The following is a 19,836-nucleotide window of genomic DNA, read 5'->3' on the forward strand; positions in this document are numbered from 1 at the left end:
AATAAATGTTCTCTTCTAGTCATAAAACAAAACAATATTTTTCACGTGTACTTTTAACTGACTCACAAATTAAAATATATATAGAATACAAAGATATTATTATATATGTACATGAATTTGTATTTATATATAATATATATATTTATATAAAATACATTTTTTTTAAATAAATAAATATAAAAAATATCACACTTAAAATGAAATATAACTTACCTGTAGTTTTTTGTTTATATATTTAAATAAAAAAAATAAAAAAACAACTTTTTCTATTTAATCTGATAAATGTCACAAATATGATGAATATATTATAATCTAGCTAGCAGTTGCTTTGTTAAATGTTAAAATAAATGTTCTCTTCTAGTCATAAAACAAAACAATATTTTTCACGTGTACTTTTAACTGACTCACAAATTAAAATATATATAGAATACAAAGATATTAATATATATGTATATGAATTTGTATTTCTATATAATATATATATATATATATATATTTTTATAAATAAATATAAAAAATATTACACTTAAAATGAAATATAACTTACCTGTAGTTTTTTTTAATATATTTAAATAAATAAAAAAACAACTTTTTCTATTTAATCTGATAAATGTCACAAATATGATGAATATATTATAATCTAGCTAGCAGTTGCTTTGTGGTAACCACTTAATATTTTAACATTATTTAGTCTGTTGTAATAACATTTAGTCAAGTTGAAAATGTTCTTGTTAGGTCATAAAATCTGATTTAAAAAAAATACAGTAATTTAAAAAAAACAAACACTTCAAATGAAGTATTATTCAAACTCATGAGTACTTAAATTACGATATTCAATTAAACGATCAGTAACAAATTAAAACTATAAATGAAAGTGAAAGAAAGCGGATAAAGTTGACATAAATGCAAATGTGATCTTAAAAGAACAGGAGAGCTTTGATGGGATTTTGTCAAAGCTGAATGATTGTTTTTTTTTTACCGACCTGTCAATCAACCACACCCCCCGCCCCGCCCTCTACTTTAGCATCTCTTTAAGCCCCGCCCCCCGCTGGCAGCTGTTGTATAAAAGCTGCTGATGCACTTTCTAAACCACACTTTAAAACCTCCTCACTGCTATTATTATCGCTATTATTCATACTACCAGGGACGATGCCAGCCTCACCAGCCGACTTCGGAGCCTTCTTCCTGGACCGTAGCGTGCCGGGTCTCGGCTACCAGCTGCCGGTGCTGGGCGTCCAGCAGCAGCATCTGGCAACCCTGGCGGCCGCTGTGCCCGTCACTTACTCCGGACTACACGGATACAACTTCATCCCCTTGGCGGCACAGCACCACCACCACAGACACCTCGCACACTTGGTGAGTTTTCACACACTTAAATAACTCACTTGTACTACTTTTATTCATCTCAACGACTATTTACTTGCGCTGCTAGTCTCATTTTTACGGTAACGAATGTATCCCACGTGACACAACTCGTCCATTTTTATTTGACAAAACCGAACGAAATTTTTTTTTTCTTTACATTTTATTTGACTTATGTCGTGCAATTGTGTGCGCATGTGGTTTGCATATTAAACAAAAGCCTTGTCTGATTTTTTTTTATTAATACATATATATATATATATATCTATGTCAGCGTTTCACACTAAACAGTTTTAGAAGGGCAACTACCGTAAAGATCAGAAAAGATGTGCAAGCCAAAAATAATAATAATAATAAAAAAGTCAATACTTGAAATAATCCACTTGGTTTAAAAACAAAACAAACATCACTCAACCTGAATGTGTGTGTTGCAGCGTTAGCCAAACATAAATTGACAACTTCATTTTACAGCAGAATGGTAAAATAGTTTCTATATAAATATATCAATCTTGTTAAAATCAGCTTATACTGTTCAAATAATGACATATTTACATCATAATAATAATTAGCATTTAAAAAATCTATTGGTTACCTTTATTTACAGCTCGTTTTGTTTAAATTTCTATCTGAAAACTCACAACGGTGTGCAAAGATGTCGCTCCATATTGTATTTTTTTCAATTGGAAAGCTATGAATATATATTTCAATATTTAATGTCAAATAATTTCCAAAATTTATAAAATCCCCTTAAAAACAAGAAATAACACACGGATTAGCAAAAGTCTGCTTTTAAAAAAATCTAAAAACTAATAAAATTGATTTAAATTAATATGAGAAATTATATATATATATATGTATATACGTACATGTGTGTGTGTGTGTGTATATATATAAATACATGTGTGTGTGTATATATATATATGTATATATATATACATGTGTGTGTAATACACACACGTATGTATGTTTATATATATATATATACACAGTTATATATATACATACATATTTGTATGTATACACACAGTATACACAAGTTAAACTAATAATACATATTAAATAATGTTTTATTAGAAAAACTAAATTTAAAAAAAACAAAAAATTGTGAAACAAATACTATATTTAAATTCATACAAAAATGTATATATAATAAAATTAAAAAGTTGAAAATGTACAAAATAACAGTTAAATTATTAAAATAATTTAAGCGGTAGAAAATGGATGGATAAAATAAGTTTCATAGAAGTATGTATATAATCCAATAAAAAACTGTAAAACTAATTAAATAGAATACAAATAAATGTGGAATAATATTCAATTAAAAGTACAAATATACAGTATATAATAAAATAAAAAGTGTAGAAAATATCAGTTAAATATATAAATATAAAATGTCATTACATAAAATTTAAATATATACAAACTAAATAGAATAAAAATAAGTATAGAATACTATTAAATTAAAAGTACAAATATACAGCATATAATAAAATAAAAAGTGTAGAAAATATCAGTTAAATTTATAAATATAAAATATCATCACATAACATTAAAATATATACGTCAATAAAGTACAAATAAAATAATATATGTAGTAAATTCAATACAAAATAAAATTAGCACATCAATAATAAAATAAGATAAAATCGGTAAAAAAAAAAAGAAAAATGTAAAAAAACAAATATCTGTAAGAACGAGTAAGTATTTGACGACCTTTAGATTAAATTTTTTTGAAATGTTGACGTTTCTTTCTGGTTTCCAGGGCAACGGCTTCGACCTGAAGACCACGACCGCCTCCCCCTACCACCACGCTCTGTTGGCGCGCGGGGGTCCCTTCTTCTCGCCCTACCGGCCCGGCACGGCCGAGGAGCCCGGACGCGGCAGCGCCAAGGTTGCCACCCGCGAGAGCACGGGGGCGCTGAAGGCGTGGCTCAGCGAGCACCTGAAGAACCCTTACCCCACCAAAGGTGAGAAGGTCATGCTGGCCATCATCACCAAGATGAGCCTGACGCAGGTCTCCACCTGGTTCGCCAACGCCCGCCGCCGCCTCAAGAAGGAGAACCGGGTCAGCTGGGCCTCATCCAGGTCCAAGTCTGACGAGGAGGACGAGGAGCAGGAGAGCGATGAGGACGAGGAGGAGGAGGAGGAGCCTCTGAGGAGATGTGAGGATGAGGAGCATCCTGCAGAAGGAGCCCAGGAGAAGACCTCGGAGGCGACCACGCAGCCTCCGCCTGTGGACTCTCCTCCGGACGGCAAAGACACGCCCAAACCCAAAATCTGGTCCCTGGCCGAGACCGCCACGTCAGAGTCGGCGAAGACGGAGCGCACGTATCAGACCGCCGGCAGGATGTGGGCGGAGTGGGCCTCCAGGGGCGCCCTGGTGGTCCCCGCCTCCTACGCCCAGAGCCACTGAGCAAAGCCCTTGTGGACTAAAGCATTGATGCACTTTAACACACCAAAGATGTTTTATGTAAAGAAATTATTTTTTATAAACATGTAAATTATCTTTCCTTCTCTCCAACAAATAGTTTTACTTCAATAAAATGTTATTCAAAACAAAAATGTGACTTATTTGGGGTATTTGTTCCTAAACCCCCAGTTAACCTTTTTCATTATACAATTGGTACAACGTCCTGCTTTCCAAATATAATACCTTTTTTTTTTTTTTACTGTATTTAAACATTAAATTATATAATTAAATAACATAATTGGCACAACTTGCTTTCCAAATAGAATAATTGCAATTTTTTTTACCGTATTTAAACATTTAAATTATATCATAAAATAACATAATTGGTACAGCAACATCCTGCTTTCCACATATAATATATATATATATTATTTTTTTTTTACAGTGTTTAAACATTTAAATTATATAATAAAATAACATAATTGGTACAACATCCTGCTTTCCAAATAAAATAATTGCATTTTTTTTTTACTGTATTTAAACATTTAAATTATATAATAAAATAACATAATTGGTACAACATCCTGCTTTCCAAATATAATAGCATTTTTTACTGTATTTAAACATTAAATTATATAATTAAATAACATAATTGGTACGACATGCTGCTTTCCAAATATAATTGCATTTTTTTTTTTACTGTATTTAAACATTTAAATTATATCATAAAATAACATAATTGGTACAGCAACATCCTGCTTTCCACATATAATATATATATATATATATATATTTTTTTTTACAGTGTTTAAACATTTAAATTATATAATAAAATAACATAATTGGTACAACATCCTGCTTTCCAAATAAAATTGCATTTTTTTTTTACTGTATTTAAACATTTAAATTATATAATAAAATAACATAATTGGTACAACATCCTGCTTTCCACATAATATCTGCACTTTTTACTGTATATAAACATTTGAATTACATTATAAAATAACATAATTGGAACAGCAAAATCCTACTTTCCACATATAATCATTTTATTGTTTACAGTGTTTAAACATTTAAATTATATCATAAAATAACATAATGGTACAACATCGTGCTTTCCAAATAAAATAATTGCAATTTTTTTTTTACTGTGTTTAAACATTAAATTATATAATTAAATAACATTATTGGTACAACAACTTGCTTTCCAAATAGAATAATTGCATTTTTTTTTTACAGTATTTAAACATTTAAATTATATTATAAAATAACATAATTGGTACAGCAATATCTTGCTTTCCAAATATAATAACTGCACTTTTTTACTGTATTTAAACATTTAAATTACATTATAAAATAACATAATTGGAATAGCAACATCCTGCTTTCCACAAATAACTTCATTTTTTACAGTGTTTAAACATTCAAATTATATCATATAATAACAATTGGTACAACATCCTGCTTTCCAAAATAAAATTGAATTTTTTTTTTTTTTACTGTATTTAAACATTTAAATTATATAATAAAATAACATAGTTGGTACAACATCCTGCTTTCCAAATATAATAGCATTTTTTTTTTACTGTATTTAAACATTAAATTATATAATCAAATAACATTATTGGTACAACATCCTGCTTTCCAAATAAAATAGTTGCATTTTTTTTTATTTTTTTTACTGTATTTAAATTATATCATAAAAAAACATAATTGGTACAGCAACATCCTGCTTTCCAAATATAATAACTGCACTTTTTTACTGTATTTAAACATTTAAATTACATTATAAAATAACATAATTGGAACAGCAACATCCTGCTTTCCACAAATAACTTCATTTTTTACAGTGTTTAAACATTTAAATTATATCATATAATAACTGTGTTGGCCCTGCGATGAGGTGGCGACTTGTCCAGGGTGTACACCGCCTTCCGCCCGATTGTAGCTGAGATAGGCTCCAGCGCCCCCCGCGACCCCAAAAGGGAATAAGCGGTAGAAAATGGATGGAATAAAATAACATAGTTGGTACAACATCCTGCTTTCCAAATATAATAGCAATTTTTTAAACTGTATTTAAACATTAAATTATATAATTAAATAACATAATTGGTACAACATCCTGCTTTCCAAATAAAATAGTTGCTTTTTTTTTTTTTTACTCTATTTAAACATTTAAAGTATATCATAACATAACATAATTGGTACAGCAACATCCTGCTTTCCACATATGATAACTGCACTTTTTACTGTATTTAAACATTTAAATTACATTATAAGATAACATAATTGGAACAGCAACATCCTGCTTTCCACATATAATATTTTTTCTTCTTCCTGTGTTTAAACATTTAAATTATATCATAAAATAACATATATGGTACGACATCCTGCTTTCCAAATAAAATAATTGCATTTTTTTTTTTACTGTATTTAAACATTAAATTATATAATTAAATAACATCATTGGTACAACATCCTGCTTTCCAAATATAATACCATTTTTTATTGTATTCAAATATTAAATTATATAATTAAACAACATAATTGGTACAACGTCCTGCTTTCCAAATATATATATATTTTTTTTTTTACTGCATTTAAACATTTAAATTATATCATAAAATAACATAATTGGTACAGCAACATCCTGCTTTCCACATATAATAATTGCATTTTTTTAAATATATTTAAACATTTAAATTATATAATTAAATAACAGTTTCTCATAAAAACATACATTTACCATAATGAACTGTAAGAAAATTGTAATAATAATACAAATAATTATGGTGTTTAAGAACAAATATTCTACTTTTACAAAGCTGTTAATTGCATTTTTACTTAAAATTTAGTAGAATAAAAATGTAGTAGAATAAAATTGTTTTAAAGTTGACAAGAAATTTGGCATATTACAAATAATTGTAGTTTGAAAAAAAAAAATCCTTTAAAAATATACCTAAAAAGAATAAAACTGTTTTTAAGTTGACACTAAGAAAATTAAGATAATACAAATAATTATTGTATGTAAAAAAACAAACATTTAAAAATATACCTAAAAATGGGACTATTGTAATGGAAATATTTGCATTTTTAACTGTACTTATTTTTTTAAATTATATTATATACAGTTTTACCCCCAATTTTTTTTAAATTAAGAATAATATAAGATATTAAAATAATTTGATGTATATAATAAATGTAGATGACATGTATCAAGTGCATTTTTATTTGTGCCAGCACATAGGAAATTAGTTTAAATGTATTTATTTCATTAAATACCAGTAATAAATTAAAACAACAGTACAAATAAGATATTGTATTTTTTTAAAATCCTTAAACATATGTAAAGGAAATATTTGTATTTTTACTATGGAAAAAAAAAAAGAATTGCCTTTATATCACACAATACCTTTCATATGTATATATAAATATATATGTATATAACAACGCAGTACAATGAATTGAAATTAGATCAAATGTTTGTAAACGTGAGTATAAAATGACGTCATCCAAAGATGAGCGTTAGAAGATTAGGACTTTTTTTTTTTTCCGTCCTAAGAATTCAGTTTGATGTTTTTCTTTTCCCAGCACGCTCAGAAATGTTTCGTTTGTTGATTAAAGACAACAAAGACAACTTCGAAGTTACATTTTCCTCATGCTAACGAGGATTAGCCTCATGCTAATGAACGATTAGCTCAATGCTAATGAGGATGAGCTTCAACAAAGTGACGAATACAGAAACACTTCAACCTGATTACTGACCTTTCAAGGGCACACACGCTGCTCCTGATCGATCACTTCAATCGACCGGGACCGCAAAGTTTTCAGTTCTTTTCAGACAAGAACTAAGAACTTGTCCAACATTAGCGAGCTGTGACGTCACAAATTCCCACAGACAGTTCGTCAAAATATGTGTTCCGGTTACTTTGGTCCACATTGTGTCTTTTAAAAACAGCCTGATTCTTTTCAAACGACAAAAATGTTCAAACTCACATTATTTGCTTCATTAAAAGTCGTGACAGTTCTGGGAATCGAACATGCGTCCAAATAGCGTCTCGTCCTGCTGTTGTAGCGCTAACATTTGCCGCCATCTTGTGGCCATGGACGGTAACTGCAGCAGTCCGTCTTAGGGAAAATACAAACAGGACAAAATATTGTGCTTTTTATTTTATTGGTCAGCAACGTCATAGTAAATAAACTCAGTATTTCAAGTAATATATGTGAAATACTAATATTTATCATATAAATACATACATTATATACAATGTTTTCCTACTAGTGTACAGCTCCACTAATGGACATTGGAGTGTTACTTTTAAAGGCAAAATTAAAGTATTGCTAGAAACATAATTTTGTATGGGACTTTATTGTATTATATAAATATAAAATATAAATATAAAAAGAAAAAAAACATAAAATAGCACCAGAATTAGAGATATTACAAGTCAAAGTGACGAAGCTTAGTGTTACTCTCATGACTTGGTGTAACTAAACACTACCCTATAAGATGAAGGCAATTGCATTTTATTGATATTTGAAATGTATTCAATGTTTAAAAATGAATATTTAAATATACTAAATGTAAAAAAAAAAAAAAAAAAAATTCAAAATAAGACCACTAAATGAAATCTAGTTTGGTTACGCCATCATGAGCGCAACACAAGGTTGTAAAAGTTTCAACTACAATTCTAAATAAGATGTCAAAAGCAAACTGAAATCAAATTCACACAACTTAAAGATTGATCAATACCTATTTAAATTTAGTAATTGTACTTCAAAATGTAACAATCCAAATAAAAATGACTTTTTGTTTTTGTTTACTAGGGCATGCATATATAATATGCATTAGTTTGACCATTTCAAATCAACGATAATAAAAAGCAGATGCTTGGAAATAGCATGAAAATGCCCCCAAAACTTGGAAAAACGCGATTCATAGCGTTACTTTTTGGTGTAACCATCATGAGCGTTCTGTTCAGGTATATTTCTTTTATATTTTGATAAATCGTCATATTTACGTCATTTACATTTAACTGTCAAAACAAATATGAAAGTTAAATAAACGTAACTCTAAAACCAAACTTGCAATACGTCTAAAAATGCCTGTAATATTGAATCTATGTGAGTTTTACCAGAATCAGGTATTTTGGTAAGGTTTACAAATACAAAACTTGGGTTTTACTCATAATGACAGTATAACTGCCATATTCAAAATAACAGTTATTTAAACACAACTCCTAAACCAAACATGATATACAGGTAAAAGCCAGTAAATTAGAATATTTTGAAAAACTTGATTTATTTCAGTAATTGCATTCAAAAGGTGTAACTTGTACATTATATTTATTCATTGCACACAGACTGATGCATTCAAATGTTTATTTCATTTAATTTTGATGATTTGAAGTGGCAACAAATGAAAATCCAAAATTCCGTGTGTCACAAAATTAGAATATTACTTAAGGCTAATACAAAAAAGGGATTTTTAGAAATGTTGGCCAACTGAAAAGTATGAAAATGAAAAATATGAGCATGTACAATACTCAATACTTGGTTGGAGCTCCTTTTGCCTCAATTACTGCGTTAATGCGGCGTGGCATGGAGTCGATGAGTTTCTGGCACTGCTCAGGTGTTATGAGAGCCCAGGTTGCTCTGATAGTGGCCTTCAACTCTTCTGCGTTTTTGGGTCTGGCATTCTGCATCTTCCTTTTCACAATACCCCACAGATTTTCTATGGGGCTAAGGTCAGGGGAGTTGGCGGGCCAATTTAGAACAGAAATACCATGATCCGTAAACCAGGCACGGGTAGATTTTGCGCTGTGTGCAGGCGCCAAGTCCTGTTGGAACTTGAAATCTCCATCTCCATAGAGCAGGTCAGCAGCAGGAAGCATGAAGTGCTCTAAAACTTGCTGGTAGACGGCTGCGTTGACCCTGGATCTCAGGAAACAGAGTGGACCGACACCAGCAGATGACATGGCACCCCAAACCATCACCCAACCATGCAAATTTTGCATTTCCTTTGGAAATCGAGGTCCCAGAGTCTGGAGGAAGACAGGAGAGGCACAGGATCCACGTTGCCTGAAGTCTAGTGTAAAGTTTCCACCATCAGTGATGGTTTGGGGTGCCATGTCATCTGCTGGTGTCGGTCCACTCTGTTTCCTGAGATCCAGGGTCAACGCAGCCGTCTACCAGCAAGTTTAAGAGCACTTCATGCTTCCTGCTGCTGACCTGCTCTATGGAGATGGAGATTTCAAGTTCCAACAGGACTTGGCGCCTGCACACAGCGCAAAATCTACCCGTGCCTGGTTTACGGACCATGGTATTTCTGTTCTAAATTGGCCCGCCAACTCCCCTGACCTTAGCCCCATAGAAAATCTGTGGGGTATTGTGAAAAGGAAGATGCAGAATGCCAGACCCAAAAACGCAGAAGAGTTGAAGGCCACTATCAGAGCAACCTGGGCTCTCATAACACCTGAGCAGTGCCAGAAACTCATCGACTCCATGCCACGCCGCATTAACGCAGTAATTGAGGCAAAAGGAGCTCCAACCAAGTATTGAGTATTGTACATGCTCATATTTTTCATTTTCATACTTTTCAGTTGGCCAACATTTCTAAAAATCCCTTTTTTGTATTAACCTTAAGTAATATTCTAATTTTGTGACACACGGAATTTTGGATTTTCATTTGTTGCCACTTCAAATCATCAACATTAAATGAAATAAACATTTGAATGCATCAGTCTGTGTGCAATGAATAAATAGAATGTACAAGTTACACCTTTTGAATGCAATTACTGAAATAAATCAAGTTTTTCAAAATATTCTAATTTACTGGCTTTTACCTGTATGGCTAATAATGCCTGGAGAAATGTATCTTTGTGAGTTTTACTAGACAAGAATATTTTGTAAGGTTTGTAAAGACAAAAGTTTTTTTTTTTACTCAATATGATGGTATAACTGTCAAACTAAATATAAAAGTAATATAAACATAATTCCAAAACCAAACTCCTAAACCAAACTTGCAATCCGTCTTAAACTGCCTGTAATATTGAATCTATATGAGTTTGACCAGAATCAGGTATTTTGGTAAGGTTTACAAATACAAAACTTGGGTTTTATTCATAATGACAGTATAACTGCCATTATTTAATTACGAGAACACTAAAGTAGACATTACTGGAAACTCAAGACAGCCATGACATTATGTTCTTTACAAGTGTATGTCAACTTTTGACCACGACTGTATATTATATATCCATTGGCCAACGTTATTACCCTTATTGTGTACAGCTCTGGTAATGGGTACATTCGCACCCACCTGCACAAATGTGTAGAAACGCCCGAGTCAACACCAAGCCAATGAAGAGAACGTCGTTGTAAGCTTGACCATTTACTTTTGACATTCCTTCATAGACAAGACGGTGAAAAACTGAAAAGAACAAAGAGACACAAACACTTATTGCCTCTGTACATATTTGTCTATGACATACAAAATGGAACTGTAATGTCCCAAAATGTCCAGCAGAGGGAGACTCCCGTCTGCCTGAATGACTTGAACACATTATATCTAATTCGACACTTTTATTCAACATATCGGCACTATTACACTTTCTTAACGTGTCCGACGTGTTGATAACGTGTTAAAGACAACTTACGGCATTGCTTCTTCACTGCTTTGTGTAGGATAGCAACATAAATTACTACAGAAGACGGCAACATGCTTTCGAACGAATACCGGAAGTCAACCAACAGGAAGTACTTTAGCGGAAGTGACATCACCTAACTGCTGTTTACCGATTATAGCATACAATAAATAAAAACAACTTTAGCTCCAAATTAAAGCATTGCAGTCACGAATACAAAAGTATTATCAAGTAATTATGTAAATAATATTAACGATTGACTTCAGGACAACACAAGCGTCTTGTCGCGCGAACATCTGCCGCCATCTTGTGGCCATGAACGGTAACTGCAGCAGTCCGTCTCAGGGACAATACAAACAGGACACAAAAATTATGCTTTTTATTTTATTGGTCAGCAACGTCATGGTAAATAAACTGAGTATTTCAAGTAATACATGTGAAATATTAGCATTTATCAGATGAATACATACATTATATACAATATGTTTTCTTAATAAGGTCAATAACGTTGGCCAATGAATATATAATATACCATACCTGCCAACCTTGAGACCTCCGATTTCGGGAGGTGGGGGGCGGGGGGTTGCGGGGGCGGGGGGCGTGGTTGGAGGCGTGGTTAAGAGGGGAGAAGTATATTTACAGCTAGACTTCACCAAGTCAAGTATTTCATATATATGTATATATATATATGTATATATTAGAGATGCGCGGTTTGCGGGCACAACCGCGGAGTCCGCGGATTATCCGCGGATCGGGCGGATGAAATTTAAAAAAATAAGATTTTATCCGCGTGCGGGTCGGGTCGGGCGGATCAATTAGATTTTTTTTTTTTTTTTTTTTTTTTTGCGGGTGGCAGTTAAACCAATTCGGAAATATATACACATAGTTAAATGTTGTTACCCACATACGAAAAACGAGCAGGCACCTGCTGCATATGCCACAACAGAAGAAGAAAAAAGAAAAGAGATGGACACTTTTACGGAGCGGAGAAGGGACGCCTCGCCGGTGTCCGGGACCGAGGCCCCTTCCCCCGAGAGGGCCCCACCGGGAGCCGTAGCTGAGGCGATCCGCGAGAAGGGCCCGACGCATGTCCAGGGTCACTACCGCGCCCACCGCACCGACACCCCGCCTCATCCGCCTTCGCCGCGGCCGGCGTCACGCGCAGCAGGTAAGCAGCTTACCTGCCCGCCACCCCCCGAAATTCACATTTCTATCACAATTATCACACTGTAAACATGGTAAGCTAACTTCATTAAAATTAATAGTCCTGTCAATAGCATGGAATTACAATTCAAATGTAGTTTTTTTGTAAGCCTTTCAAAAGAATTCAAAATATGAAAAATTAATGAAAATTAATTTAAGCCATCAGACACTTTGAAAAGTGGCACATCACATCTCTAATGTAATCATTTGAACTTTTCAACAGAAATAGCACTGCAAAAATATTAAGGACATACTTCTGTATTTTGGTAGTTATGCTGTCAACATTTAACAAGATTTCTTCAACTTGGACTTGAAAGCATAAATAGTATAAACACTTTTAACAGTATGTCGTGCTGTGAAATACAGCCGACAGGATTGCGCACCACACAGGAAGCAAGGCCAAAGTGCATGCAGGTGCAGGAGAAGAAAGGACTTCTTTCATTTAAGGTTTGTGATAAACCATCAAACTCATTCGTTAAAAGGACTCTATAGTAATATAAAGCGAATTTTTCTGGACATTATCATGCAAGAAAAGTTTATTTTTGGGACCGCGATCACCGCGTAATGATTTTTAAAGGTTGCATTACAAACATGTAACTGTCCCATGTGATCAGCCAGTGCGATTGGAAGTCCATGCTCAATTATTGCCTCCGTAAATAAAACTTCGGCATTTATCACATCCAAAGAATCTGTTTGGGCGACGAAAAACGTTGAAAGCTTTCCACTTGTATCGCTAGCAACGGCATTAGACTTGTGTTTTTTTGTCCCAAAGTGGTCTTTTACATCGCTAATTCCTCCGTGTCCGATCGAAAAATCTTGTCTGCACAAGGTGCAATTCGTGTAGTTTTCACCCTTTTTTTTTTAAATTAAAGAAAAAACGTATTTTTTATCACTGCACCCGTAACCCGGAATAGGTTGATGAAAACCGTACGAATTACGGGAAAACCGGAGTAGTTGGCAGGTGCCTCACTAATGCCTTGCATCGTCTATATTAGATATACCGGGCGGATGGCGGGCGGATGCAGTTGTGATCAAATGTTAGATCGGGTGGATTGCGGATGGTTGACGACTTTCTGATGCGGTTGCGGATGAAATATTTGCCTATCCGCGCATCTCTAGTATATATATATATATATATATATATATATATATATATATATATATATATATATATATATATATATATATATATATATATATATATATATATATATAAGAAATGTATATATATATATATATATATATATATATATATATATATATATATATATATATAAGAAATACTTGACTTGGTGAAGTCTAGCTGTCAAGTATTTCATATATATATATATATATATATATATATATATATATATATATACATATACATATATATATATATAAGAAATACTTGACTTTCAGTGAATTCTAGCTATAAATATATATTTATTTTATTATATATATATATATATAAGAAATACTTGACGAAATACTAAGTCAAGTATTTCATATATATATATATATATATACATATACATATATATATATAAGAAATACTTGACTTTCAGTGAATTCTAGCTATAAATATATATTTATTTTATTATATATATATATATATAAGAAATACTTGACGAAATACTAAGTCAAGTATTTCATATATATAAGAAATACTTGACGAAATACTAAGTCAAGTATTTCATATATATAAGAAATACTTGACGAAATACTAAGTCAAGTATTTCATATATATATATATATATATATACATATACATATATATAAGAAATACTTGACTTTCAGTGAATTCTAGCTATAAATATATATTTATTTTATTATATATATATATATATATATATATATATATATATATATATATATATATATATATATAAGAAACACTTGTCTTTCAGTGAATTCTAGCTATATATATTTATTTTATTATATATATATATATATATATATATATATATATATATATATAAAATAAATACTTGAATTTCAGTGTTCATTTATTTACACATATACACACACATAACACTCATTGTTGAGTTAAGGGTTGAATCGTCCATCCTTGTTCTATTCTCTGTCACTATTTTTCGAACCATGCTGAACACCCTCTCTGATGATGCATTGCTGTGTGGCACGCACAAAAGTGCTTTCATCAAATGCACTAGATGGCAGTATTGTCCTGTTTAAGAGTGTCACAACATTGCTGTTTACGGCAGACGAACTGCTTTACGGTAGACAAAAACGTGACTGCTGTTGTTGTGTGTCGTTACCACACTGGGAGGACGTTAATGAAACTGTCCAACAATAAACCCACATAAGAAACCAAGAACTCGCCCTCGATCATTCTACAGTTATAACGTGAGTCCGCCTGAATTTCAGGAGATTTTCGGGAGAATATTTGTCCCGGGAGGTTTTCGGGAGAGCCGCTGAATTTCGGGAGTCTCCCGGAAAATCCGGGAGTGTTGGCAAGTTTGTAATATACAGTCGTGGTCAAAAGTTGTAAAGAACATAATGTCATGGCTGTCTTGATTTTCCAATAATTTTTACAACTCTTATTTGGTTTAGTTTTCTTTAGTTGGTCACAAAAAACATTCATGAAGTTTGCTTCTTTTATGAATTTATTATGGGTCTACTGAAAGTGTGAGCAAATGTGCTGGGTCAAAAGTATACATACAGCAATGTTAATATTTGCTCTAATGTCCTTTGGCAAGTTTCACTGCAATAAGGCGCTTTTGGTAGCCATCCACAAGCTTCTGCTTGAATTTTTGACCACTCCTCTTGACACAATTGGTGCAGCTCAGATATATGTGTTGGTTTTCTTACATGGACTTGTTTCTTCAGCATTGTCCACATGTTTAAGTCAGGACTTTGGAAACACACACTTGTAAAGAGTATGTCAACTTTTGACCACAACTATGTATAATAACCTTCTAAGTGTGTACATTTTCATTCAAGCCAAACTTTTTCTAATCAAAACCGTTTTAATACATAACACGTAGTCAAGTATTTTAGCAAACAAAACTTACTTTTTATAAGTAGAATAGAACAATGTACATGTACTTTGTTGGTAAGTACGAGAAAACAAGCAAGTTAGCTTTAGCATTAGCATTAGCATTCACTTTCTCACATCAACCAGAGACTATAAAAATGGGAGCCATTACCTCCTCAGCATCAAGGGTTGGAATTGGGGGTTAAATCACCAAAAATGATTCTAGGGCGTGGCCACCGCTGCTGCTCACTGCTCCCCTCACCTCCCAGAGAATAATTTTGCCACACCTAGTGTGTGTGTGACAATCATGGGTACTTGAACTTAACTCAGATGACAAAAATTGCCTTCAGTTATCGGCGTCACGGTCCTAAATGACGTGGTCGTCATCCCAAAGTCCCGCTTTGGGATTCCTGGCAGGAGAGGACTTCGGCTTTCCCGTTCTCCTGCATCACGTAGTTTCCGTTTACTGTGAGGAGTCGATCTCTCGGATCGTCCTTGATCTCCTCGGGAACTCCTGGGGCGGCGTCCTCCGGCGAGGGCTGCGTTACGACCAACGGGCGTCCTGGTGGGACCACTTCCACGCCTGGCGCCTCACTCTCAGAGTTTGCTTCTATGAGCGGGTTTTGCACACGGACTTCACTGAGGTCCACCTGTGCACACACAAACACACACACACAAATGCAGATAAAAACTTATAGACCGACCAAATTAATTCTTGTGGAAAGGAAATCATTTACCTTTTTCTGTGCCTCTTTACCTGAAAACACAAAAACATGAACACGTTTAACTGTGTGTCTGTAGAGAAAATGGTCAACAGCTGTGATCGTATAGTGGTTAGTACTCTGCGTTGTGGCCGCAGGAACCCAGGTTCGAATCCGGGTCACAGCAACCAGGTATCTTGCAGTGGGTCTTTTTGTGTGTTATCTAAAAATATTTCTTTTTATGACATCATGTTGTTAAGTGGAATAACAAAGAAAAGCTACAGTACAGCCTCGTGCTCCCGATTTGCTGTTCAAATTGCAAGTGGCGCATGGGAAAAAGTATCTGACTATGGATCAGAAAATTCTAGCTTCTACTCCTGGCAAGCCCGGGAGGCTTTGGCAATTTAGCCTGAAACCAGAGGTGTTGGAGGTAAACTTGCTGAAGAAAAAATGGTTGACACCTGTGATCGTATAGGTGTTGGTACTAAGTTGTTAGTACTAAGAGAACCGTTGTTGCCTCGTTGGCGCAGTAGGTAGCGCGTCAGTCTCATAATCTGAAGGTCGTGAGTTCAATCCTCACACGGGGCATATGTTATTTGTTTTAGCGGGTTGGAATCCCTTCATTGTCACTGTTCAAAGAGGATTTGTCATTTTTGGGGTGAATTTTGCCGACTAATCAAAATCCCTAGTGCCATTAGCTCGGTCCTCACATGGGGCAGTCATGTTTTTTTCAGTGAGTTTAAATTCCTTCATGGTCACTGCATTGTCAGTGTTTAACTCCTTTTGCTAGAGACAAGAATCAACGTGTCCAGCATTATTCTTCAGAACAACACATCCAAGGGCTAGCTAGTGGTGCAATGGATAATGCGTCTCACTAAGGATCAGAAGATTCCAGGTTCGACTCCTGGCTAGTTCGACAAACTTCTGTATTTCAAACCGAAGTCAAAGTTCCGTAGGTTAATTTGCTGTAGCAAACAATGTCAACAACTGTGATCGTATAGTGGTTAGTACTCTGCGTTGTGCCCGCTGAAATCCCCTGTTCGAATCCGGGTTACAGCAACCAGGTTTCTTGCAGTGGGTCTTTTGTGTGTTATCTAAAAATATTTATTTTTTGACATCATGTGGTTAAGTGGAATAACAAAGAAAAGCTACAGTACAGCCTCGTGCTCCCGATTTGCCGTTCAAATTGCAAGTGGCGCATGGGACAAAGTATCTGACTATGGATCAGAAAATTCTAGCCTCTACTCCTGGCAAGCCCGGGAGGCTTTGGCAATTTAGCCTGAAACCAGAGGTGTTGGAGGTAAACTTGCTGAAGAAAAAATGGTTGACACCTGTGATCGTAGAGGTGTTGGTACTAAGTTGTTAGTACTAAGAGAAATGTCGTTGCCTCGTTAGCGCAGTAGGTAGCGCGTCAGTCTCATAATCTGAAGGTCGTGATTTCAATCCTCACACGGGGCATATGTTATTTGTTTTAGCGGGTTGGAATCCCTTCATTGTCACTGTTCAAAGAGGATTTGTCATTTTTGGGGGGAATTTTGCCTACTATTCAAAATCTCTAGTGCCATTAGCTCGATCCTCACATGGGGCAGTCATGTTTCTTTTCAGTGAGTTTAAATTCCTTCATGGTCACTGCATTGTCAGTGTTTTACCCCTTTTGCCAGAGTCAATAATCTACGTGTCCAGTGTTATTCTCCATAATGGCACAATCAAGGGCTAGTGGCGCAATGGACAACGCGTCTGACTACGGATCAGAAGACTCTAGTTTCGACTCCTGGCTAGCTTGACAAACTTTTGTATTTCAACCCGAAGTCAAAGTTCCGTGGGTTAATTTGCTGAAGCAAGGTAAGTCACCAGCTGTGATAGTATAGTGGTTAGTACTCTGCGTTGTGGCCGCAGGAACCCCGGTTCGAATCCGGGTCACAGCAACCAGATTTCTTGCAGTGGGTCTTTTTGTGTGTTATCTAAAAATATTTCTTTTTTGTCATCATGTTGTTAAGTGGAATAACAAAGAAAAGCTACAGTACAGCCACGTAATCCCGATTTACTGTTCAAATTGCAAGTGGCGCATAGGAAAAAGTATCTGACTATAGATCAGAAAATTCTAGCCTCTACTCCTGGCAAGCCCGGGAGGCTTTGGCAATTTAGCCTGAAACCAGAGGTGTTGGAGGTAAACTTGCTGAAGAAAAAATGGTTGACACCTGTGATCGTATAGGTGTTGGTACTAAGTTGTTAGTACTAAGAGAACTGTCGTTACCTCGTTAGCGCAGTAGGTACCGCGTCAGTCTCATAATCTGAAGGTCGTGAGTTCAATCCTCACACGGGGCATATGTTATTTGTTTTAGCGGGTTGGAATCCCTTCATTGTCACTGTTCAAAGAGGATTCGTCATTTTTGGGGGGAATTTTGCCTACTATTCAAAATCCCTAGTGCCATTAGCTCGATCCTCACACGGGGCAGTCATGTTTCTTTTCAGTGAGTTTAAATTCCTTCATGGTCACTGCATTGTCAGTGTTTTACCCCTTTTGCCAGAGTCAACAATCTACGTGTCCAGCGTTATTCTCCATAATGGCACAATCAAGGGCTAGTGGCGCAATGGGTAATTTGTCTGACTACGGATCAGAAGACTCTAGGTTCGACTCCTGGCTAGCTCGACAAACTTTTGTATTTCAACCCGAAGTCAAAGTTCCGTAGGTTAATTTGCTGAAGCAAGGTCAGTCACCAGCTGTGATCGTATAGTGGTTAGTACTCTGCGTTGTGGCCGCAGGAACCCCGGTTCGAATCCGGGTTACAGCAACCAGGTTTCATGCAATGGGTCTTCTTTTGTGTTATCTAAAAATATTTCTTTTTTGTCATCATGTTGTTAAGTGGAATAACAAAGAAAAGCTACAGTACAGCCTCTTGCTCCCGATTTGCTGTTCAAATTGCAAGTGGTGCATGGGACAAAGTATCTGACTATGGATCAGAAATCTCTAGCCTCTACTCCTGGCAAGCCCGGGAGGCTTTGGCAATTTAACTTGAAACCAGAGGTGTTGGAGGTAAACTTGCTGAAGAAAAAATGGTTGACACCTGTGATCGTATAGGTGTTGGTACTAAGTTGTTAGTACTAAGATAACCAAAGTGGCCTCGTTAGCGCAGTAGGTAGCGCGTCAGTCTCATAATCTGAAAGTCGTGAGTTCAATCCTCACACGAGGCAAATGTTATTTGTTTTAGCGGGGTTGGAATCCCTTCATTGTCACTGTTCAAAGAGGATTTGTCATTTTTAGCTCGGTCAACTTCTGTACTTCAACCCGAAGTCAAAGTTCCGTAGGTTAATTTGCTGAAGCAAGATCGGTCAACAGCTGTGATAGTATAGTGGTTAGTACTCTGCGTTGTGGCCGCAGGAACTCCGTTTCGAACCCGGGTCACAGCAACCAGGTATCTTGTAGTGGGTCTTTTTGTGTGTTATCTAAAAATATTTCTTTTTCGACATCATGTTGTTAAGTGGAATAACAAAGAAAAGCTACAGTACAGCCTCGTGCTCCCGATTTGCTGTTCAAAT

General features: G+C 34.7%; 2 protein-coding genes, 1 long non-coding RNA gene and 6 other non-coding genes across 9 annotated transcripts in view; 7 read left to right on the forward strand and 2 right to left on the reverse strand.

The window, feature by feature from the left end:
• The first annotated feature begins 619 nt into the window (after positions 1–619).
• Positions 620–3,929, forward strand: irx7 (iroquois homeobox 7). Its single transcript, XM_061925313.2, has 2 exons — positions 620–1,356; positions 3,125–3,929. Exons 1-2 carry the CDS (start codon positions 1,150–1,152, stop codon positions 3,773–3,775), a joined length of 858 nt encoding a protein of 285 aa, XP_061781297.1. The 5' UTR covers positions 620–1,149; the 3' UTR covers positions 3,776–3,929.
• LOC133572384 (uncharacterized) lies at positions 3,646–11,495 on the reverse strand. Its single transcript, XR_009810532.1, has 4 exons — positions 11,431–11,495; positions 11,094–11,204; positions 7,538–7,900; positions 3,646–3,791 (listed from the first exon to the last, which is right to left on the reverse strand). It is a non-coding gene; the product is annotated as an uncharacterized lncRNA (long non-coding RNA).
• Positions 11,496–15,209: 3,714 nt separating this feature from the next.
• Positions 15,210–19,836, reverse strand: part of cd40 (CD40 molecule, TNF receptor superfamily member 5) — an 89,019-nt gene continuing 84,392 nt past the window's right edge. Inside the window, exons 8-9 of the mRNA XM_061925273.1 lie at positions 16,336–16,355; positions 15,210–16,248 (exon numbers count right to left, since the gene is read on the reverse strand). Of these exons, the coding sequence (XP_061781257.1) occupies positions 15,982–16,248; positions 16,336–16,355 (287 nt within the window). The 3' untranslated portion in view covers positions 15,210–15,981. The remainder of the gene's footprint in view (positions 16,249–16,335; positions 16,356–19,836) is intronic.
• trnam-cau (transfer RNA methionine (anticodon CAU)) lies at positions 16,815–16,887 on the forward strand. Its single transcript has one exon. It is a non-coding gene; the product is annotated as a tRNA-Met (tRNA).
• Positions 17,685–17,757, forward strand: trnam-cau (transfer RNA methionine (anticodon CAU)). Its single transcript has one exon. It is a non-coding gene; the product is annotated as a tRNA-Met (tRNA).
• On the forward strand, positions 18,153–18,224 carry trnah-gug (transfer RNA histidin (anticodon GUG)). Its single transcript has one exon. It is a non-coding gene; the product is annotated as a tRNA-His (tRNA).
• On the forward strand, positions 18,552–18,624 carry trnam-cau (transfer RNA methionine (anticodon CAU)). Its single transcript has one exon. It is a non-coding gene; the product is annotated as a tRNA-Met (tRNA).
• On the forward strand, positions 19,020–19,091 carry trnah-gug (transfer RNA histidin (anticodon GUG)). The gene has a single exon. It is a non-coding gene; the product is annotated as a tRNA-His (tRNA).
• trnam-cau (transfer RNA methionine (anticodon CAU)) lies at positions 19,419–19,491 on the forward strand. The gene has a single exon. It is a non-coding gene; the product is annotated as a tRNA-Met (tRNA).

The sequence above is a fragment of the Nerophis lumbriciformis genome, linkage group LG01 (assembly GCF_033978685.3).
Source record: "Nerophis lumbriciformis linkage group LG01, RoL_Nlum_v2.1, whole genome shotgun sequence".
Classification (NCBI taxonomy): Eukaryota; Metazoa; Chordata; class Actinopteri; order Syngnathiformes; family Syngnathidae; genus Nerophis; species Nerophis lumbriciformis.

Bases quoted from the DNA above. Each gene is read 5' to 3' on its own strand.
- irx7 (XM_061925313.2), top strand. From the start codon at position 1,150: ATGCCAGCCTCACCAGCCGACTTCGGAGCCTTCTTCCTGGACCGTAGC. The intron at 1,357-3,124 runs GTGAGTTTTCAC...TCTGGTTTCCAG, and splicing joins ACAGACACCTCGCACACTTG to GGCAACGGCTTCGACCTGAA.